This window comes from Lactuca serriola, chromosome 8 (genome assembly GCF_051521515.1).
Source record: "Lactuca serriola cultivar US96UC23 chromosome 8, Lser_US96UC23_V15, whole genome shotgun sequence".
NCBI classification, from domain to species: domain Eukaryota; kingdom Viridiplantae; phylum Streptophyta; class Magnoliopsida; order Asterales; family Asteraceae; genus Lactuca; species Lactuca serriola.
In genome coordinates this window covers 37417294-37441422 of record NC_136415.1, presented here as the reverse complement: position 1 = coordinate 37441422, position 24129 = coordinate 37417294, and the positions used below count along the sequence as shown (strand labels likewise).

Sequence of the window (24129 nt, the reverse complement as noted above, 5' to 3'; positions counted from 1 at the left end):
TTAGATTTAGGGTTTAGGGTTTAGCTTTAGTGTTTAGGGTTTAAATTTAGGGTTTAGGTTTAGGTTTAGGGTTTAGTAATGTTCACTTGGATGATGTAATAAACAATAAATGAGGAAAGAAAACGGAGATGATAAAACGATAATGAAAGAAAGAAATGTTATGGAGAATGATATATTACCAAGTGAAACCAAATCGGGTATATTTAGCATGTTAAAACAACATATTTTAGAGGTTTAGTACCTAAGCTTAGGTGGGTCTGTAATATATATTCTCTCTCTCTCTCTCTCTCTCTCTCTCTATATATATATATATATATATATATATATATATATATATATATATATATATATATATATATATATATATATATATATAGGTTCAGGTTCATTTGAGACCATTCTAATTTTGTGAGACCGTGAGACCAAATCTAAAAATAATTTTAAAATGCAAAATAAATGGAAAAATCCAAAAATTCTTTTTTTAAATGTTATTTTCGGAACTTGAATTAACTAAAAAAAATATAAAAAAAATATAAAAAAAATCCGTTTTTTTTTTGAAAAATACGTGAAATATTCTAAATAGAATATTTCACTGACATATTCTAAAAAATAATTTTAAAATGCAAAATAAATGGAAAAATCTAAAAATTCTTTTTTTAAATATTATTTTCGGAACTTGAATTAACTAAAAAAAATAAAAAAAAAATTAAAAAAAATAAAAAAAAAATTCTATTTTTTTTGAAAAATACGTGAAATATTCTAAATAGAATATTACACTGTACATATTCTAAAAATAATTTTAAAATGCAAAATAAATGAAAAAATCAAAAAATTCTTTTTTTAAATATTATTTTTGGAACTTGAATTAACTAAAAAAAATAAAAAAAATAAAAAAAAATAAACAAATGCGTCTCACGGTCTCACAAAATATAAGTGGTCTCAAATGAACCTAACCCTATATATATATATATATATATATATATATATATATATATATATATATATATATATATATATATATATATATATATATATATACTCTTTAACGTATTCGTAAAATCTACTTTTTAAATCCAACTAAAGTGAGATTTGAACCTATATATCACTTTTGACATTTTCTTATATAGAATTTATCTTCTCTCTATTTATTATGTAGATACACAATTACAAAAGCAATAATAGAAGCTATTTTGTTCCATCTTTTCTTGTTGATAATTTCTAATGCACATTAAATTTACGTTTAGTAGTGAACAATATGCAGGTAGTAAAATCTTCGCTAAATTCAAATGCACAAATAGGAAGTCTATCACCAACTTCTAACCATTTCTTTATTACAATAACAGATGATTTCTTTTTCAATAAACACCAAACAAAACAATATTTCCACTTAAGTGTGAACAAAAAAATACAACAATAAAGGTGACCTTGAGATAAGGTCATTCAAATTTATAGCTTATGTAACATTAAAGCTATAAATACACAATCCAAATACTTCTTAGTATATTTTAAATTCAGCATATGTTATGTGAAAATTATATCTAAACTCAACCTCCTAATTTACTTTAGCTTAGAGGTCAAACCTTCGGGATATTTATGGAAAAATTATAATGGTCGTGTGTGTTGACCACTTGCCTTTCCACAAAGACGAGCATTCTTTGGGATTGGGAATTCGTCTCTAATTGATCCTGAATTTGTGTAAACACGTAAATAAAACTGTTGACCAAGATATTGTCTTGCCCAAAACTCTGTCCTTAAATTCCACATGCCCACGTTATCAAGTGGTACGTAAATTGCAGACCATGATTTTGGGTATACCTATATATAAAAACACCGGTTAAAAAAAATCAATTAATGAACAAAATTGAAAGAAAAAACATTTTGTTAACCAAAATTACGAAAAAGGAGCTATAATGAGGGACCAAAATGTAATTTACTAAAAGTCGACCTGAATTGTGCTACGTGCAACGCCATCTCGAAGATTGTAAACGTTCCTACTTCCTTTACTCCATACTCCTCCATCCATTCTAAATTAATAAAAATATTTGATTATGTATTATAATAGAAAGTAGAAACCAAAACATATGGATATGATAAATTCTTTATTTTTTGTTCTTAATTACCCCACAACGAAGAACTGGTAGCCATCAAGGTGATAACTCATTACGATATCTTCAGGGTTTTGGAAGACGATTTCAACGAAAGTTCTGTAATCAGCCCCCATAACAGCGGTGTCAAGATACAACCCACCTCCGGTGGGCTTATCGGAAATACTTCCGACTCTGAAAACTCCACCGATGTTGAAATAATCGGCGAGTTTTAATGGAGTATCGGTGGGTTTGAATGAGACACTGTTGAGTCCATATCTTTGTTTTTTGTTGACTTGTGCCGCGGAGCTCTGGATGATGATGGTTCTGGTGGTGTTGATCATCCCGTAATGGTATGAACCTTGTGGGTTGGGCCGTGGGCCGCTTGCTGTAAGATTGGTCCTGGGATGGGCTACTTCGGTTAGATGTTAAAATAATAATAATAATAATAATAATAATAATAATAATAAAATAATAAAAAAAAATGTAACCATATATATACCTTACTAGGTTATAAATTAAAGATACTTTAAGGTTGGCAGAATAAGCTAATTTACTGTTAAATTTTGAATTCAAATTAATTTTAAGATTTTTTTATGATTTATTGTACTTTAATTGAAAATTTAAAATATGAACTCTCTAAAATATAAGCTTTATATTAAGTGAAATAGATAAATAAAAGGTACTAAGAAAATGACATGTTATATCATTATGTTTAAAAAATGATATATGACATATTTAGGTTTCATTTACGATATAAATATATGAATAAATTACAATTTTGGTCTTTTATAGTTTGTTTATAGTTTGCTAATTTGTTTGGATATTGATTTAAAATTATGAATTTGGTCATCATTAAATTTGAAATGGCCATCTTATCTTTTAAACAATTTCTTGCATGTTTTTTAATCATTTTTTTTTAATTTTGAGTTTTTAATGATTTATTTAAATGAAAAATCAAAAGGAATCCAAAAACTATATGCCTAAATTTGCAATTTACTCTATGTATTTGTAATAGTTGTTTTTTTGAATGACAAATTTAATTTACTCTAAACTACTCCTAAAAAATGGTGGTGATGAAAATTCACACTTCTTTCATGGGATGTTGCCCTAAAAGCATAATCAACTAGTTATTTTTACTAACTTTTTGCTAGTGTTTTTAATAATAATTTTATCATTTGGAAAAACAACAACAAATCCTTAAGGAATGAAGGTTATTCAACCTACAAACAAAGTAAACCAAATTGAGCGTTGGACTTTTCGACTCCCAACAATGTCGTATGTGGAAAACGTGTTATTTTCCATGATATATGTTACGGTACATGTTCAACATTGTTATCATGTTTCTAACCTTTCGAGACAATTTTAATTATGGTTTTCATCGAGGTCGTGTTAATGACATTATTATATAAGTAATGATTAACAATCACAACATCATATTTTAGTATATGATATAAGAAAAAGTATATTGGGATAGCAAACCTAATTGAACGAGCCTGGTTGAGGGACCAATCCACTTGGATGGTTGGTCCACCGGGAATTGGGCCAGAGACTTTGCTAGCGGAGTTGCTATAATGAAGAACTCCAGTAGTGGCAAGGATTGGGTTGGTGAATCGAGAGGAGACGACAATATAATAGTCTCGGTCAGACTGATCAGCTGTAATCAACACCGAGTAAGATTGCCCACAATGAATATCAAGAGACGAATACATTTGTTGGACTGTGTGTGTTCCTTCAACCTCCACAAGTTTCATCCTGTGGTTTTGAATGCGGAAATTAAGGGAATTCTGTAGTCCTACGTTCGATATTCTTAACCTATAAGTTTTTCCTGTTTACCAAACAAAAAAATGTAAACATCATGTAATCAATATGAAAATGATTTATTAGTTTTACCTTTTTGGACTGTAAAGGATGTAACATTTGGCCCACGTCCATTGATAAGAATTCCATCGGGATTTCGTAGTTTATGTCCTCGGTCTAGGATTGCTTTCAATGCCTAAAACAATAATACGTTTGTTAGTCGTTGTATGGATTTAATTCAAAAACTTTTTTTTTACCAACTATTAATTATTATAAAATATCAGAAAAACTGATTTTCTCCACATTATTGGAATTTAGACATTTGTTAGGTTGGTAGAATATGACCAAAAGGTCCTAAACAATCAAATGGGGTTGCAGTGAAAGAAATATAGATTCTTTTTTTAATTATCAAACAAACCATGTGAACATGTTCATAGATTTTTAACATATATGATGTGAATCATGAGAAAACAAGGCATGTGAAGAGGGCTAACAAAACACCTACACGTTTGTTATATTTTTATGTAAATGTAAACGTAGATATTTAAACAAAAAATACCACATGATATTTAAATTATTTACAAAATATATTACCAAGTACTATTCAAAGCAATATTTTGGCGTTAAATTTTTTTAACTTAGAAATTTTTACTTTCATTTATTTATTTTAGGTTGTAATTTTTTTTTTATCAAAATAATCTTTCTCCCGACTCAGATTGTGAAATGGATAGGTTTTTGAATAATATTAAGTTATTAACTCTACAATACCACAACAATAAAATATTTAAAAGATGAAATGCGTTGGTATAAAAATAAAAAAACTTACGGAGGGAGTATATTAATAACAGAACTAATAAAAATAAAGTATCCAATCAAATTACAGGAACATGACTTGAATTGAAACCTATGTACTTTTTCAACACATTTGTCAATAAAAGATGGTACTATTTTGGGCTGAATGTAAATTGGATGTGATTTCGACACTTGTACTTATTACAACGCCATTTGTGTATGTTCTAAGAAATATATGTTATTTCTCTTGAATAATTTTCTATATACTTTCTATATATGAGTTACCAAATTAGTATATCGTTTTTTAATTAAATGATACATAGTAACAGATGTTGTATGATAACAAACTCAATTAGACGTATCTACAAACATCCTTTCATTGTCTTGTTCCGAAAAAAAAAAACAAGACATTGATATATTACAAATTTATTATATTAATTATATTAATTTTTTTTATAGGTTCGATAGTCCTTTTAATTTTACATCTTAAATGTTCAGCATCTTTTTAACTTTTAAAAGAAAAATTGTATCTTAATAAAAATAATAAGAGTGTGTTCCACAAATACCCTAGTTTTTTTCAGCAAATCTTTTTCTTTTTCTCATTTTATGTCACAAGATCGTCTCCATTTTTCTTCCAACTGTCATCTAAGATTCCAACCTACTAAAAGTTCACATCCCGATAAAGTATAAACAACTCCTAACTTGATGTGATTTTGTTTCTAAATGTTGCACATTTTAAATGTAGCTTCTTGTTTTGTTTGAGATCTACATTCATCACTTTTCACATAACTTGGCATCCAATCTTTTTACCAACCGGTTAATATATGTGTTTGGTGTGTTACAACTAATTTAATTTTTGAGTTTTTTTTAAAGTTTTATGTTTGACAAACTAAAAAGTAACTTAAAAGCTAATATTTTTAAAAAAATAATTGTATTATATTTTTCTCAGTGACATTTGACATTTTATGTTATTTTATATTTTTCAACTAACTTATCAACTAGTTTTATCATATATCCTTTTTTATTAGCTAACAGTTGGGTTTTCAACTAACAACTAACTTTTCAACTAGTACACCAAAAATCTCATTCAATTACATATATTTCTACACTCCTTTTCTTCAAATACAATAGGAAAAAAAAGGTCAATTTATACATGCCGAAAATTTTATTAGCTTTTTATCGTTAAATTGAACTCTTGATTTCTATTATTACAAAATTAATCAACTTTCAAAAAGAATAATCTCTACGTTATGACATAAACTTATTGGTTGATTTGCAGAATTTCACACATGTCAAGCGTTAAGAGTGTATTGTCAAAAATATTGTTGATGTTCTGTGATTGATATCTTACATAAACTTATGAATAGATTAGCATGTTGTTCATTCAAATGGTGTGATTAGTACCATCTTACCTTTTTTATTTCTTAATCATCACATTGAAATATCACCTCACCTAAAGCTAGTAGAAGTATGCTATATTCCACTACGATTCTAATAACATTTACATATTTGTTTGATCACTAGCTAAAAAACTAATTGCTAGTTAATCCACTAGTTGATAAAAGGATGATGTGTTGCAAAAATTAACTGATAAATATAAATGACATAAATTGTAATATAAAAAAAATTAATATTATAAAACAAATATATGTAAAATAGTCACCTTATGCATTTAATAATTTATTAAAAAATGTTATATTTAATAGATATATAATTTTCAAAAAATCTATGACTAACAGCATATTTTGCAAAACTAACTTGTAGATGTTAACTGAAAGGTGTTGTTGATAGAAATAGAAACTATAGCTTTTTGTTTATACGACAAAAATAGTTTTTAGAGTAAATTACACGAATAGTCCCTGTGGTTTGGGGTAAATTGCATGTTTGGTCCCTAACTTTTTTTTTCTTAACTCAGAATGTCCTTAAAGTTTGTTTTTGTTGCACGTTTGGTCTCTATCTCACCTAAAAAGACTATTGTGCCCTTGCTATATTTATTTTTTATTTTTTTATGTATTATCATTTTTAATTAAAAAAACAGAAAAATAAATTAAACCCTAGCCAATGTAAACGGTAAATCATATATCATATATCATATCTTTCTCTCTTTCTTTAACAAGCAAACCCTATACCACCGCTTCTCTTGCTTTGCATCCTCCACCACCTGCCACTCGTCGAAATCTCTGCTACTTTTTGTTTTATTTCTAGATCTGGCTATGGCATGTCTATTTTCGGCGGTTGTCTCCTCCGGTGTCGGCTGCCATTGTTGGAGCTAGTCATTTTCTGTTACATTTTATTTTCAAAACCCAAAAACGAATATGTCCTTGGCGCTGATTTATGGAAAGATTAACCCCATAAGGGTTTGTAAATCTAAGTATATCTGAACCGGAGCCTTAGTGTTGCCCCCATCGTTTTACTTACAGCATAGGAGCCGCCACCTGAGAAAACCAACTGGGTTTGTCAACCACTTGTTCATCGTCGAAATACACCACCAGAGAGAGTGTGGGAAAGAGGGGAAAAGCTAGAACAATCGAAATACACCACCAGAGAGAGTGAGAGAAAGAGGCGTTGATTTGGGGATGGATTTCTGGTTAGGACTTTTTATTCTGGTTTTGATTTTTGATTCCAGTTTGATTTCTGGTTTGATGGATTGAATGTTTGGTTTGAATGAATTGATTATGGTTTCTGGTTTGGTGGATTGAATGTTTGGTTTGAATGAATTGATTGTGGTTTCGATTTTATATCTGATTTTCTTTTTGGATTTGATTTCCACTTTTGATTTTTGTTTTTGATTATAGATTTGATTTGTGGTTTGAACTTTGAATGAATTCGATCTGGTTTTTATTTTCTACTGTGAAGATGTTCGTTATTTTCTCAGTTGGCATAGGCAACGATGGAATTGATAGTGATAGTTTATTTCGGTGGCATTTTACTCAGGTAGGAAAAGGAACGTGGGTGTGGAAGAGAAGAGATATGCATAATTTTTTAGATTAATCATAAATCTATAATAATAAATTAAAAAAGAAATACATAAATAATAAATTAATTAAAAAAAAAAAGAAAAGAAATCAATAAGGGCATTATAGTCTTTTTAGGTGAGATAGGGATCAAACGTGTAATAAAAACAAACTGTAGGGACCTTCCGAGTTAAGAAAAAAATTAGAGACCAAACGCACAATTTATCCCAAACCACAGGGACCATGCGTGTAATTTACTCTAGTTTTTAACTTTTCAAATTATAGAATTATATAAAATTAAAAAATTAAAAACTCTCAAAAGCTATTTGGAATAACTTTTGAATTTGAAAATTTTCATTAAAAGTAAAAGCCAAAGCACATACCTACGAACAAAAGATTTTTTTTGGAGCTTTTTTCATAAGAAGTTAAAAACTCTCAAAAAAAAAATCAAACGAAATATAGTCTAAAACCTTAAAGTTGAATCTTTTCAAAATAAAATGTAAAAAGCAAACAAAATTTTATTTGGATATTTTTCTTAAAAATCTTACATTTTTTTTCTCACTATTCGATATGAAAAACGTGTATATTTATGAAATTTATTCATACATGCATGGCCCATTTTGAAACAGTACCAAAACCCAATTATGATTAAGAAACAGGTTGGTATCATACACAAAATATTATAATGGATATAGTCTTTTAATAAATAAAAAATTTCTAATGCATAAGTCTATAAACAATTAAATGATCTTGAGATCATTTCTTTTAACTAATTAAGGTTATATATTAAATAAACGCCATAAACTTGTTCAAAAGTTAATCTAAGTATAATTTTTTTTTTTTTTTTTAATTATCTTAGTTGAATTTACCATCCCCAGTTTTGTTCACCTCTATTGCCACGTATACAAAGGATAAAGAAAGGTTAACAAGTGACCCACTTAAAGTAGTACTCATGTTAAAGACCCAAATTCCTTGCCTCCAAAGTAAACAAAAGAGGCAACATTCCCTCCGCAATTAATGCAAGATCTATCACGCTTAATAACATTTTTTTTTTATCATTTGGCGCCAAATTAGAAAGACGCCATTTAGATTTAAAAAAAAAAAATCATTATAATTTCTCAACCTTTATAAACACACAAGCACTCAAAAAGAAAAGGAATTCAACATATTTATAAATATGTTAAAATATCAGATTGTCACCAAACCTAGTCAGGTTATTATTATTATATTATTATTATTACGAAAGTACATAAATATATAATATGAATGAAACATAAAACGTCATAATCTCACGGACCATTGTATGTGAAATTATCAATGAGATAATTACTAATAGTTAATGAATTTTGTATAATTTGAATTTTAGTACAACATATTATACCCGTGTAACAAGTCATAAGTCATGGTGTGACACCATAACATTATTATTATTATTATTTTGCTTTAATCAATTCATTTCAAAGAAGAGGGAGATGTGAAGGTGGGAAGAAAAAAGTAAGGCAATGATACTTACGGTGTGGTTAGATTTGTACCAGTCTCCAATAAGAACAGTAAAATCGTCAGCAGGTTCATCGAATGGTACAGGAATTCTTGGACGGCTAAGAATCCTGATACCTCCAAACCCACCAGCGGCTTTGTGGAATGCTAGAGAAGGGAAATAGTAAAAGCTTCCGATTTGATCTTTCACTTGAAGAATGTATGTGAAGTTTTTACCAGGAGGGATTGGACATGTTGTTCCTAACACCCCATCTTCAAATGAATTTCTTCTTTGTTGTATTCCATTCCTACGTAACAAGATCCAATTAATACATTACATAAGGTCTAATGTTGAAAATCTGCTACAACATTATATTATTTGCTACGATTGATCCAAATTTAAAATATCAATTTTATGTGTTTACAAATGAGGGTATATGCAATGACACGATGACCTCATCTAATGTGTGATATTGTAGTTTTTTTTTTTTTTTTTTTTTTAATGTTTTTCTTGATCTCCTAAAAGAAAATAATATATCATTATATTATTTTTAGGACATTCCAAAAAAAGGCAACTATTCGATCAAGTCCTTAAAAAGAATCTGTAAAATCTCGGATCTCATGCTAATTGGCTGATAAAAATTTAAGGTTATCTTCCTCGGTTAGATCAACTATTCACTTCATAACGTTCTTTTGATCTTTTTTCTTCGTTTTTAATAATTTAAAACCAGAAAACAGATCTAAATTTATGTCAGCCAGCTTTTAGAATAACCTTTAGAATAAACATCATGATAATTAAGTTTAATCCATTTGACATTCATGATCATGGATCTATCCTATAAACAGAAAACATATCAATGTTCAGGAAAAACAAAAAATTTATTGAATAATTAACTTATGGTCAAATCCAAAACTTTTATGTTATTTATTCGTGAAATGAAAAATTATCCATTACCATGAGATAAGAAAAGGTTCATCTAAGCTGTTGAAGACATTGATGATGAGATTGTCATTTGTAACTGAGTAAATGTCAGGTCCAGGAAACTTTCCATTAATCAAAATCCCCTGCAATTCAAACACATATACGCACACACAATCATTAACCGCTTTTCATCCACTTTACACAGTTTCAGATCACAGAAATTAAACACGAAATTAAGAGGATATACAGCGTAATGGTTTCAGATCATCATCGTCAATGTAAAAAAGATCACGAATTAAACACAAAACCGAGAAATCAAACTCAAAAAACGTTGATTGTAGTAAAGTTATTGAGTGATTGGATATATACCGACCTGTTGACGAACACCGAGTGGATAGATATCGCCATATGTGACATTCCATTCGAAGAATCTGTATGGATCTTCGGCGCCGGTAATGGCGATGAGGAAAGCACCGACGCTGATAAAAACCGCCAAATTTCGCGGCATTATCTTCATCGGTTATGGTGATTCACGCAAATACTTTTTCTCTCTATTTTGGAGAGAAGCGAAATGAGATTTGAGAAGATTGAAGTAAATGAGGAATTGAAGTGGAGTACAGAGTGATGGAGGTGCAGTTGCTTCTGTTGGGAAGGAGAGGATTAAAAGAAGAGGGTGAAGATTCGAGAGGGAAATTAAATAAAAATTAAAAAGTATGTCTGATGGGAATATTTTTATTTTTTATTTTTTTTTTCAAATGATTTTATGAAAAATATATTTTTACATAATTCTCAATGTTCAAGTATATGCATTTCTTAATCGTATATACTGAAATATAAAGTTTTATTTGATATATTTGCTCTTATAAATAAACTAATTATGTTTTTTTTTTTTAAATCTAAAAGAATATATCAATATAGATATGATGTAATTGTGAAAAGGGATTAAGAAAAGTGTTTACACAGGAAAAGAAATGTAAATTGACAGATTAAAATTTGATGGACCACAATTCCTTATGAAAACTCAAAGCATAAGTAACTAACTCACTCGAATACTCGATGACATGTTTTTATGTTTTGCCTTAAATATATAGATAAAATCATTTTTGAACGACTTTTTTTAGTTTTTAGTTTTTAGTTTTTACTGCATATTTTAGTAAAGTGATTGAAGTGGTTGAATGAATATTGATCATACTTTTCTTTTTTGTAATGTGTCGAGCAACACCAATGGCATCACAATTTGAGTATCATATTCATGTAACATTACCAAAGCAATACTCAATGCTATTTAAATCTAGTTCAACACCCAAACATCAAAAACAACTAAACCTCGTCATTGATCAAAGATAAAGGGTTTCTAAAGTAAGTAGGGTTCATGGAAGAAAAAAGAAAAAAAAAATCTACCTCCAACCCAAAGGAATCCGACCTCTTTAGTGTTTAGAAGTGATACCTTTTAAGAATCAACTAAACCTTGATTGCACAAAATCACACCGAGAGTCCTATCTCCATTCTCTTTAAGACCAAAACACAATTTCACCAAACAAACAAAAACTAGGGTTAATTGTCCTTTTATAGTTATCTCTAATTGTTTCCCATAAGTTACATTTTGCTCCCTACCTTTCTATCACAAGCATAAACACTTCACACTTCTACTTCTATTAGAAAATAAGGACATCAATAGTAGCAACATGCCAACATACTTTTTTTTTTTTCAAAAGAGACCCACGTCTCGGCAAAAGTAGTAGCAACTTACTTAAATAGGTTTAGTGCTTACCTTATGGATACTTTCCAATTTTGCACTACTTAAGTTATACTTTCCAAATATGCACTACTTAAGTTCTAAATTTTTACAACTCGCCGAGAAATACTCTATTATCAACATTATCGCATTAATGATAATAAAGTAATGTTTTAAAAGAAAGGCATTTATGTTTCTATAGTATGTTTCATGTCATATTTTCATATGGAAACTTTTGTATAGGTTGCAAAAATATTGTGAGCTTCGTTTAAGTTCTTATAATTTTTATGTGTATATGATATCTATCTTGAGATGCATGATAATATTATTGGACTCCTTGATAAGATATCTCATTGCACCGGTTGTTAATATACCATGCAAATGGTTTTTGCAAGTAGCAAGTTGTTAACTAAGCATATTATTAAACTCTTGCAAATATTGCAATGCTAGTTGAAATGCAAAATAAGCAATAATGACCCCACCATTATTAAATTACACCTTCTTTTAACATATAAAATATAAATACATCAATTATTAACCGAAAAATAATTATTATATATTATTTTTTAATGTATATTTTTGAATTGTAGTACAGAAAATTAATTTTTTATTAATTATTTATCAATAAGAGATAATGATAATTAAGATGTTTATTAAAAATTATCAGGTGAATAGTGAGACCATTTTTGAAATCCTGTGGATATTGCAGTAGTTTAAGAAAATTACAATGAGTGACATTTTATTGACATGGATTGTCTTATAGAAGTTGAAATTCACAATTGAACAAATTAAAGCAGATTGGAAAGTCTCGACTATATATTGTGATCACCAACCTTGTACAATATGTATAGCATGGAAAAGTCATTGCCATTTTGTAACAAATATCGGAAGGTAACAATACTCCTATTGTTTATGCATGATAGATTTCCTATTGCATAATGTACGGCGTTTTTAATTAAAATACCCTTCAAAATTTATATGTTTTATATTGAATAGTTCAACGATTTGGTATTCTTTATAGATGAAATATATTAATTGTTTTAACTGAAACAAAATTCTAAAACTAAGGATTTACGATTATAGGTTAGTGGGATTGAGAAGGGGGACAAATGCTAAAACACATGATATGTTGATGTTTTTGGACTTTGATCAGTTGATGATAGAATGTGCGCCTAAGGATGCGGCGTTAATAGGCAAATGAATGTGTAGAAAAACAAAGCATCATGTCCACACTACTCCTCATGCCTTTTTCCTCCCATCTTTCGTCCCATTTTATTAACTTTTTAACCTTTTATTTTCTCCCTTTTAAAAAGAATATAGCTTTTAAAACTATGTAACATTTTAATATATGTTTTATAGTTTATACTTGTTTTAATTTAATTGATCAGAATAAAAAGAATTAAACAACCGATACAATTTTATGGTTATAAAATGACTAATAAACTTACTTTTAAATCGGGTTCATTGGAAAAAAAAAAGAAAAAAGAATATAACTTACATTGCCTTATAGCACACTGACATGTTTTTCTAACTACTTGACGTAATATGTTTTTGAATGATATTTTGCGACACATGCTCCTCTTAGCCTTCACTTTCCTCGTGTTTTTATTTATTTATTTATTTATTATTTTTTTTATTAGAGAAGCATTAAAATTGTTTGGTTAGAGATCATCTTCCATTGGAACATACCAAATTCACCAAATATCCCAATTTCACTTTTCGATACCTAGTGGAGCTCATAACAACATATAAACCACTTTCGATGACGATGATATTAATCGGGTAACCAAAATATTATCCTAAGACAAATCCAACATGTTTAGTTGGAAATATTTGGAATCGATCATGGTTCAAATGGGATTTGGGAGCAAGTGGATTTTTTGGATCAAATGTTGTCTCTCCTCCTCGAGAGCCTCGGTGCTTATCAACGGGTCAGCCATTAAGGAATTTTCAATTACTAGAGGCGTTCGCCAAGGTGATCCTCTATCCTCGTTCTTGTTCATCAAAGCCATGGAGGGTCTTAACGCCGCAATACGTTCCGCGTGTCAACACTCTTTCTTTCATGGCGTTAAACTTCCTAATAGTGAGCTGGTGATCTCCCATTTGTTTTACACGGACAATGCTTTATTTGTGGGGGAATGGTCTAGTCTCAACCCTTCCAACCTTGCTAGGATTCTTAGATGCTTTCATGTTGCCTCGGGTTTAAAAGTCAATTTTCACAAGTCTAAAGTATTTGGTATTGGCGTAACTGGAGATGAGGTGTCCACTTGTGCCATAATTCTTGGTTGTGAGGCTGCTTCATTCCCCTTCATCTACTTAGGGTTCCTAGTTGGTGCTAACATGTTGATAAAACGAAATTGGTCTCATGTTATCGAGTGGGTCGTGATCGTCTCTCCATTTGGAAAGCCAAGACCTTGTCTTTCAGAGGTCGTCTCACCTTAACTAAATCTGTGCTTAGAAGCCTTCCAATCTATTATATTGTTCTTAATTCCAAGAAGAACGGTGGGCTTGGTATCGGTTCTTTGTTGGTCATGAATAGAGCTCTCCTTATTAAATGGATATGGAGATACAAAACTCAACCGGAGGCTCTTTGGAGTCGGGTAAATTGTTGCACTCATAACCGGTTCCGGAAACCTATGATTTTGTTAGGCAAAAAAACACTGAAAGGTGTTTGGTTCGATATCGCATCTCTGACTAACGATTTGGAAAAACAGGATATCAATATTTTTTTCCCTATTTGATTTCTGCTTAGGCAATGGATCCAATACCTTGTTTTGGTATGATAACTGGACAGGTCATGGGGCTTTGGCCGTGAAATTCCCAATGTTATTTGACTTGGATAAACGGAAATCTTGTTTTGTTTCTGAAAGACTGGGTAGTAATCAACCATCTTGGGCGTGGAAGAAGGTTAATTTAGACAAGTTGGAGATGACAGAACTTAACAACCTTGAGGGGCCGATCTTCGATGTCGTGTTATTCATTGAACATGACACTTGGAAATTTAATATTTCAGGAGATGGCAATTTCTATGTCAAGGATATGTGCAATCCCATCAATTCTAAGGTTTCGATGTCGGTTTACAACCTTACTAGGATTTTCCTTGTGCCTTCCAAAGTTACTTACTTTGTCTGGAGGGCTTGTCCTGGTCGCATCCCTACTTTTTCTTCATTGAACAAAAGAGGGATTCTAACACTCCAAATCAGGTATTACCTTTGGAACCCTTGAAATTATAAATATTGCATAATGGTCCCTTAAGTACGCTTAGCGTACCATGCATGGATGATCGCGGGGGGTCAGCACGTACATGGGGGGTACGTGGCGAATGTTCAAACCCTAATTTCCGGACTTAAGACCTGTATAAGCATCCTTATCTCATTTGAGCCTCACCCTAACTGGTCTCCTTCACCCTCAAACGTCCCTGAAAACCCTAAAATCATTAGAGTGTGTGTTCTTGAGCTTGTCAGTGATTAAACACCATCCTTTTAGTGTGTTAGTTATAAGGAAAAGGATGAAACAAGCTTGAACGTAGAAGAGATTTTAGATCTTACATTTTGAGCAGCTTATGAATCTTGAGGAGTTAAAAAGCTCTCACATTGGTCATCATTTTCATTTCTAGAGCTAGGGTTTTCTCTTTAGTCCCTTTATGTGTTCTCGGACCACCTCTTGAGAGTTTGAGCAACTCTAGAGCTTACGGAGGATAAATCTGAAGTCCTTTGGTCCATTCATAGCATAAAAATGGAGTATTGATTGGTGTTTTGACCTCATGCATGGATTAAGACTCTTGGAAAGGTCTTAATGGGTTGTTGGGAGCATATGGAACATGCAAAGACATAAAGTTGCTAACTTGATGCCTTAGGACGTCTTAATAAACTCAGATCTAAAGATTGGACATTGGAACATCAAGTAATAAGCACTTAATGGAAAAAGTGCTTAATCTGTTTGGACATGGACTTTGGGACCATTAGCAAAGGAAGACTTTTGGTCCATTGTGAAAGGACTTGGGGCTTGGGTTCTTTAATTGGATTATGTTCAACTCTAACCTTGGATTAATGGTATTATTGTTCAACACGGGTGGTTACAAATTGTTAAGAGAGCAGCTTTCGGATTCAGCAGACAGAGGTGAGTCTTCTCACCATACCAATGGGTCCAAGACACCAAGGTCGACCCATGATATATGGATTGTTAGTTGATTATGTGATATGTCGGTTGGACATTTGTATGGAAGTCCCCGGGGGGGGGGGGGGGGGGGGGGTTCTGTGGCAGTAGATTAAGACAATGAGGGGGTTCCTATGGCATTTGGAGAATTGGAGTAAGTCCTTGGAGGGTTTCCACGGCTTCCTAGTATGTTTACATGTTTAGCTCGTATGTTATTTTTATGGTTAGTGAAGACCGTGTGGAGGTTCCTACGGCAGATAGCCCAGACCATGTTTATCTCGTATGTTATTTCTATGGTTAGTACATTTGATATCATTTCAAATGAATAGGAAGATAATTAAGAAGAAAAATAGAATGATATTTAATTTCTCAAAAAAAAAAAAAACTAAATAATCTAATATCACTTAGCAATCCAATGATATCTCAACCAATGTGAGCCGCGAAGTAAACATGCTAGAAGGTGAACGTATGGGTAGACCTAACTAGTTGCAAAGGGAGTTCGTGTTACACCTCAAAATTTTGGGTAAAGTAAAAAAAATTAGAATATTTCAGCATAGTATAATTTTCCGATGTGCAACTTTTATGTGTGCTATCTGACATTTTGGTATGGGTCCGTTATTGAGATATTGTTTGCTTTTTTTTTTTAATAAAAAGTCTTTTTGATCTCTTATGTCTACAAGCAAAAAAAACATTTGAAAAAAGATTGTTTTCTAAATTTTAACTCTAATGTGATATTTCTTGCCACCAATGACACAACTACCGCCATCACCACCTCAACTTCCTCCGCCTTCGCCACTTTTGCAAACACCCCCAACACTACCACCCCCACATTTGTCTCTGCATCTCTCAGTACTTCTACCTCTACCTCCACAACCACCAACACCCATGTCATCATCGTCGTCGCCACCAACACCAACACAATTTTTTTTATGAAGACTAAAAAATAATTATGAAGATTAAAGATGTGAAAAACATATTTGGTCCACGTCTTATTTTGCATATATAGAAAAATGTCAAAACCATGTTCCCTCGTAAAAAATAAACACACCTGAATGAACAAATCTTCTTCATCAATGTTATGCTTAAGTTTCTCACACACTTATTTGTATTAAAGCATCAGCCATCAAGTATCACCAAAGACAACAATGTCTTCCATTAGATTGGTGTTACACCTGCATCAACTTAAGCTACTTTGATATTTACTAGACACAAACCAAAAGATCAAGGTGACGAGTGAAGGGGAGTTCGCCCACGTCCAAGATGATGCCAGTTTTGCAAATTGTTGCCATTAGTTTATTATTATTATTATTTTAAATGATTAAAAGCATGTTCTCCACGTCAGCAATCAAGCCTACATAGGGGTGTCAATTTATGACACGACACGACAAAAATACACGACACGAAACGAAATCGGGACGAAATCAAAATTCGAATTCGTTTTCGTGTCGTGTTCGTGTCAAGTTTATAAAACACGATGTCGTGTCGTGTCGTGTTCGTGTTTACAAATCCACACGAAATTGACACGATTGAGCATGTATTTGTCGTATTTTCGTGTTTGTCGTTTTTATCGTGTTATATATGATTAAATATGAATTAAAAAAAATAATAGTTATGTAATATTATCTTTGTCGTGTCGTGTCGTGTTGTCGTTTTTTAATTGATTCGTTTTCGTGTTAGTGAAAAAAAACACGACATCGTGTCGTGTCGTGTTCGTGTTACAAAAAACCTTATCGTGTCGTGTCGTGTCAGACAAAAACACGACACGACGGCCCGATTTGACAGGCCTAAGCCTACATAAATTAATGACGTTGCCCGCGACATGGATCAGAACATTTAAAACCGTCCCCATAACACCAAGTTTAAATTTCCACGTTAAAGAATCTATTTTAGTTATAAAACGTAAGCCATTTGTTAAATGCAAGGTTGCAAAAAACGCTTAACGTTAGTTAGTCGGTGGACTGGGGTAAAATGATTAATCGTCTAGACGGAGATTAATCGAGGGATTAATCGGGTACCATTAATTGCTAATATGTTAAATTTAAAAAAATTAAATATGACTAATATCAAATCAAAGTTCATAAATACCACTAATATGATAACAAAATTTTCTCCTTAATAAATGAAAAAAATTTGCCACATGTCACTCTCTCATTAACTTGGACACATGTCATTTTTTGGTAATTTTGAATAAATGTTTTTTCCATTTGTCATTTTCTCAATGTTTATCTTTTCTTAAGTAACACATATATTTACACCTCAATTAATAGTTGCCTTAATTGAAAATAACCATTAAATTACAATATTACAACTCATATACTATTGAATATGTTTCCTTTTAAATTCAAATTTTAAATTTTAAATTTAAATAAATTTTTGTTTAAACCTTTATATTTAATTTTTTTGTTTTATCCAACCCGTATAACATACGAGTCTCACAACTAGTAGGTTAATATGATTAATACAACACCAATCATGCATCAAATAGTTTCCATTGAGATAAAACTTCTTCAAAATGTTAAAATTTCATCATTTTGTAATGTTTCACTCATTATGTATGCAGAGATTAATCGTTAGGCTCCCTCTAATCGGTCGAGTAGCGCCTAGGGATTAATCGAAGATAAATCAGGACCTAGTCGGGATTTTTACAACAGTGGTTAAATGTTTATATATAAAAGTAAATATATTGTTATTAAACGTAATTTTTAAATTGTGTTATCTATTTCTTAAATTGGCAAATTATATTGCAAATTGAAGTAAGTTGGCTTTGGTAATATGATGTACATGTTTGAAATTAGCCACTTCTAAATACTTCTGAATATTTAAAGCATGTATGTTTGTATATCTATGGGCATGAGTTGAAAGGACATGTAGCGTTGCGAAGGGTTGTATAATTCCTTTCACGTGATGGGAGTTGGAAGGCAAGGAGCCGAGCACATGACTCTCGTCATCTCCATCTAAAAATAACCAATCTTTATTATTATTTACCTCACGGAATACCACCCTCTTTGTCTCTTTTTTTTCGTTAAATATTTTTATACTTTCTTTTTTCTTATTCATTTACATGCCAAATGTATCATAATATCACTATATTTATCCTTTTTAATTACGTTAGATATCGTGCATTCATTTTTAAGCTTGTTAACCGATTATGTTCAAATGTACAAGTTTATCAGGGTATGTTTTCTGTAAAATCTCCCTATCTAATAAATGAATATATTTAATCTCATTCCGCCATATGTCAAACTATTAAATCAATATACGTCATGTGTCATTGTTTTGGTTCTTTAATTTCAATTTCATTTTACAACTCATATTCATAAATACTTATAAATTCTTATATGGTAACAAAATATATTAAGATATGTCAATATTAGCCACCACACGTATCTCCCGATTAAAAGATATTTACCAAATTTGGTTAAATTTATTATGTTTATATTTTTCTTTTATAATTCCTTATTTTTTAATAATATATGTTTATTTCAACAACTTAATTTTCTGATTTATATTACCAATTTTAATTTTGTAATCGTGGTCCCCACGGGTTATAAACTAGTGTTTAATAAGAAGGTAAAAGATCTAGATAACATATAAAAAGTAATAAAGCTTTGTAGTGTATACATCCTTTTAGTAAATGATCAATCGTTATTAATCTAACTATATTATATATATTTTTTTCTTTCATCATATCTATTTGAAACATTTTAATCTTTCAATTTTCCATCTTATATATTTAATTTATTAATTGAAGTTTGTTATTATAAATTATTATTATTATTTTTAAGGTTAACTTTTTAAATTATTAGTATAATATATTTAATTTGTTAATTTAAATATGATGTTTAATCCAAAACCTAAATCAAAATATTCAATAAAATTAAAAAATAATCGAATGCTAGTTTTTTAAAATAGCTAAAAGAATTTAATATTTAAATATAAATATGAATGGACATCTATTTGAAGATATATAATTTTACAAACAATTTGTTAATATTTCAAATAACGTCATGATCAAATTTAAAAAATAATCAAATAAGTCATTTTTAAATTAATTGTTCATAAGAATAGTTAAAGTAACACAAAATCAATATATTTTTTGAACAACTTAATATTATCAAAAAAAACAGACGCCTCTAGCAAAATATTTATATTTAATTTTATTAATGTGCAAGTCATGGGTTGATGTTATTAAATATTATGATAATCAATTTAGTGTAACAATTATTATTTTATAGTTAAATCAATAACTTAATCATTTTCAATTTATCATAATTTTTGTTACATAAATTAACAAGCACCTAACACATGAATATCTGTCTAATTCGATATAAAACATCACTATAATTCTCTTCGAAACTGATAAAAATTAAATTGGCATGCCATTAAATACTTGGAATTAATAAGTTTATAAACTAGTGGCAGCAAACTATTTGATAATTGATATCAGAATACCGCAGATAATTTTGCTATATATCTATATATTATTATCAGAAGGCCAACTTTTCAATTTCTTTGCAATGAAAATAAAATTTCTTAGAAAAACACAAATTATAACTTTTAAAATTAATAAACAAATCAAAGTACATTGTAATTGTTGGGAATAATATGCAAATTACAAAGCATAAGCTTTGATGCTGAATTTAACTAAATTTATGAACTCGCACGTTAAAAAGCGTTATAAATGAAAAAAATAATAATAATATTTTTACTGTTAAATTTATTATTTACATGTATAAATTTATTATTTACACACTAAAGAGCGTTTTTCTAGCATTTTCCCTTAAGAGAACTATAAAGTTCGATGATTCTGATAAAATGTTTAAAATCTTTTTATAAACAAATAACTGAACTGCGAGCACTGCTTAGAAGTGTTGAGTTTAACTCTTCAAGTGCTAATAACTAAAATAAAAATTATCATACATCTTGTAAATGAGGGAGAGATTTATTTAAAAAAAAATAAAAAAAAATCACCCTGATAATCAAACGTGAAGTGAAGGTCAAGATTCAAAATTGCAAGTTGTCATCGACTTTAGTGGAATACTTGATTTAAGGTTTTAGTGAGAGAATAATTAAAAAAGAACTATATTAAGAAAGAATTATATTCTCATGAGTCATGACTTGTTTTACAATACAATCTTACATACTCTTTAGAGTACGTCGACAAAACTAAAAAAGCTTGTACATATCAAAAGTAGTCCATGTTAACCATAATAATATTATCATCCCCTTGCAAGCAAAGCAACATCCTCAACACTAGTGGGCTTGTAACAAGTAAGAAACACTGTCAATTTGTTGCATTGTGGCCTGTGGGAACACATTGAACAGAAAAATTTATCATTGAGTTATTGAGTTCTTTTAGAGACAGAAATAAATAATAAAATGAAAGTTATGATATATATTTTTTGTTGTCAACTTTGAAAGAAAATAAAGAAAGACAAATTAAATGAAATTTTATGTATTAAGGAAAGAGAAGGAAACCAATGCACTTTAATTTTGTTACTATGGTGTAAAATATGATAATTATAAGTGTAAAATATGATAATTATAAGGAACTAGTAATTGAACCCGTGCTTTGCCGTGGGTTTTTATATATTTTTGTTGTGTATTATAGAAGTAATTGAACCCGTCATTTAAGCAGTGACATTTTATAAAGTCTAAAGTTGAGGAGTCAAAGTAATACTTTAAAAATAGAGGGGTGAAAAATGTATTTTACAAAGTTTAGAAAACGAAAAGGTAAAAGTGATATTTTACAAAGTTGAATGTGGAGGGGGTGAAAGTGAAATAAAAACTAAAGTCTAGAAAACGAATAAGTGATATTTTATAAAGTAGAAGGTGGAGGGTGTATAAACATGAAAATTTAGAAAACGAAGAGGTAAAAGTGACAATTTACAAAGTTTAAGGTGGAGGAGGTGAAAATGATATTTTAAAAAATAAAAGGATAAAAACTATCATTTTAAAAAATAGAGGGGTTGCAAGTGACGGACAAAAATAACTATTTACAATGTTGAATGTAAATGGATTAAAGTGATATTTTTAAAACTAATGGGATCGAAAATAAAATTAATAAAATAAAGGGGTTGCAAATTATGGACTATACAAAATTGAGGGATTAAAGTTGTATTTTATGCATTATAGTACTTGTACATTGTGCCTTAGGAGATGTACTTTTAGTTATGAGAAGTTAGTAATTGTATATATTTATAATATACAAACTACTGTAAAATAAAATTTTAAAATTTTGTCGTTATGAAATGTCGTATTTTTCTCTATACTGTTATAAAAGATTTAAAAATGAAAAGAGTAAACTGTCAAAATGGTCTGTGTTGTATGTTTTATTTGTTGAGAAGAAAAACAAGTCCTTATGGCAAAATTTGGAACATTTTTGGTCCGTTAAATCGTTGTAGAATGACCATTTTGTCCTTCATTAATATTATTATTGTTGGACTTTTTAATTTAGTAATGATTGCAGTGGAACTATTAAATGGAGGTGTGAATAGAAGGATGATGTCTGTTTGAACTTTGAATTGATGAATGGAGGACAATTAATGATGAATATTAATAAAATAACAATAATACCATTTTCTTTTTACAATGATTTAACAGGACAAAATAACAATGATAATGATCAAAATCACAACGAAACTCTACCTAAAGGATGTTATTTTGCAAAATAAATAAATAATAAAAAATAAAAATAACTTTTATTTAATTTTTATTTTATAGAAACCAATGAAAATAGCATGCTACATGGGCCATTTTTAAAGTTTACTAAAAAATGCAATGAAAAATTTCTTCCTTTTCATCCTTAAAAGCTCTAGAAACTTATCTTTGGTTTAGCTATATCAAGTCTTTACAAAGGTATCACTTTCTTAAATGGTTGAGGCTTTAAGAATAAATATGTAATTTAGGAATAAAATTAATTTAGAAAGTGTTTGTTAGCCATTAAAAAAAAATTCTTATTTTCTTTGATCACTCTCTTTCTTGTTTCTATACGAGTCATTACGTTACTAATCGGGCTTGTTGGCCCGTTTGACAAGGTCTACGTTGGCTTTTACATTTTTGGATATTTTGGGCTAAACTTGAGTTACAAATTTAAGGGAATTTGGGGCTTATTCCCTTTAATTTTGAATTGATTTTTATTTCCTTTAATTTATATAATTTTCGTTGATTCCTTAGTCATATTAGGGTGTTATCTTTTTGTAAATAAGAAATTTTTCATTAATATTTAATACGTTAGGTTTTGATTAGAGATACAAAGTTCTTATAATTACTTTCATTCTTGGTCGTTTCCATTCCATTATTTCCTCAACAAAAAGATGTCCCAAATAATGTACAAGTTAATCTTCTGGCAGTGAAAAGGCCTTGGGCACATATGTGCTTTGTCTTTAGCTTTTTGAAACGACAGTGGGAGGTGATAAAAACTTTTGTTTTTGATTTGGTTACCCAGTTTCATGGCTTTGAGCCAATTTGTTGGTTCGAAGGAGCTTTCATAGCACCCGGACTAATAGTTGTGGGACTTGGATGTGAGTTGGAAACTTGAAACTATTATACTAGATGAAATAGATTTGTTTCAAAGACAAGATAAATATTTTAGTTTCCCGAATAAAATAAACAATGAAGTGGTTTTTTATGTTGTGAAAATCAGTGTATAATCTTCTAAATAATTATTATATAATATATATTACCTATTTAATATCTATAAAATATATTACTTCTTTTATGTTTCTTTTTTTTTTCAGACTAAAATAAGTTATGAAAAAAAAACCATTAATTTTTATAATAACAATATGTTTTGGTCATTATGTTGAGATATTCACAAAGATTTATTAAATATTTAGTTGCAAGACTTTCAAAATATCTAACTTGGCCATTATAATATTACTGTTTTTTTTAGTCTTTTGAAATGTGTTCTTTTCCCGTAACTTCAACGTTTTTTAGCATTTTAGCCCTTAATTCGCCACAAAACCGTTTTGCAGTTTTAAAATCGCCCCAAAAAATACAAATATAGTCCGTCGGTTTTGCAGTTTTAAAATCGCCCTATACCTGTTGCGGTTTATAAACCAAACCATGGCTAAAATTGCAAACCACACCAAACACAAAAACCAAACCGTTTAGTTTTAACAAGCTAAAAGCAGATCTATAAGGTTTTCGTTGTGGTTTTAGCCAAAAACCTAATCATGCTCACCCCTAAATAGGGGTGCATACTTGCAT

The 24129-nt window shown here is 29.8% G+C and overlaps 2 protein-coding genes across 2 annotated transcripts; one reads left to right on the top strand and one right to left on the bottom strand.

Moving 5' to 3' along the window:
• Positions 1 to 1287: 1287 nt before the first annotated feature.
• LOC145065488 (L-ascorbate oxidase homolog) lies at positions 1288 to 10685 on the bottom strand. The gene is made up of 8 exons (XM_079012479.1): positions 10402 to 10685; positions 10062 to 10171; positions 9144 to 9414; positions 3978 to 4080; positions 3567 to 3912; positions 2121 to 2486; positions 1946 to 2024; positions 1288 to 1815 (listed from the first exon to the last, which is right to left on the bottom strand). The coding sequence occupies exons 1-8, from the start codon at positions 10543 to 10545 to the stop codon at positions 1603 to 1605; spliced, it is 1632 nt and encodes a 543-aa protein (XP_078868605.1). The 5' UTR covers positions 10546 to 10685; the 3' UTR covers positions 1288 to 1602.
• Positions 10686 to 13608: 2923 nt separating this feature from the next.
• LOC145066810 (putative mitochondrial protein AtMg01250) lies at positions 13609 to 14205 on the top strand. Its single transcript, XM_079014076.1, has one exon. The coding sequence runs from the start codon at positions 13609 to 13611 to the stop codon at positions 14203 to 14205; it is 597 nt and encodes a 198-aa protein (XP_078870202.1).
• The last annotated feature ends 9924 nt before the right edge of the window (positions 14206 to 24129 follow it).

Coding starts and splice junctions, on each gene's coding strand:
- LOC145065488 (XM_079012479.1), bottom strand. CDS start 10,545: ATGAAGATAATGCCGCGAAATTTGGCGGTTTTTATCAGCGTCGGTGCT. Junction 10,172..10,401: donor CACTCGGTGTTCGTCAACAG/GTCGGTATATAT, acceptor TTTGAATTGCAG/GGGATTTTGATTAATGGAAA. Junction 1,816..1,945: donor TTGCACGTAGCACAATTCAG/GTCGACTTTTAG, acceptor TTTTATATATAG/GTATACCCAAAATCATGGTC.
- LOC145066810 (XM_079014076.1), top strand. CDS start 13,609: ATGGTTCAAATGGGATTTGGGAGCAAGTGGATTTTTTGGATCAAATGT.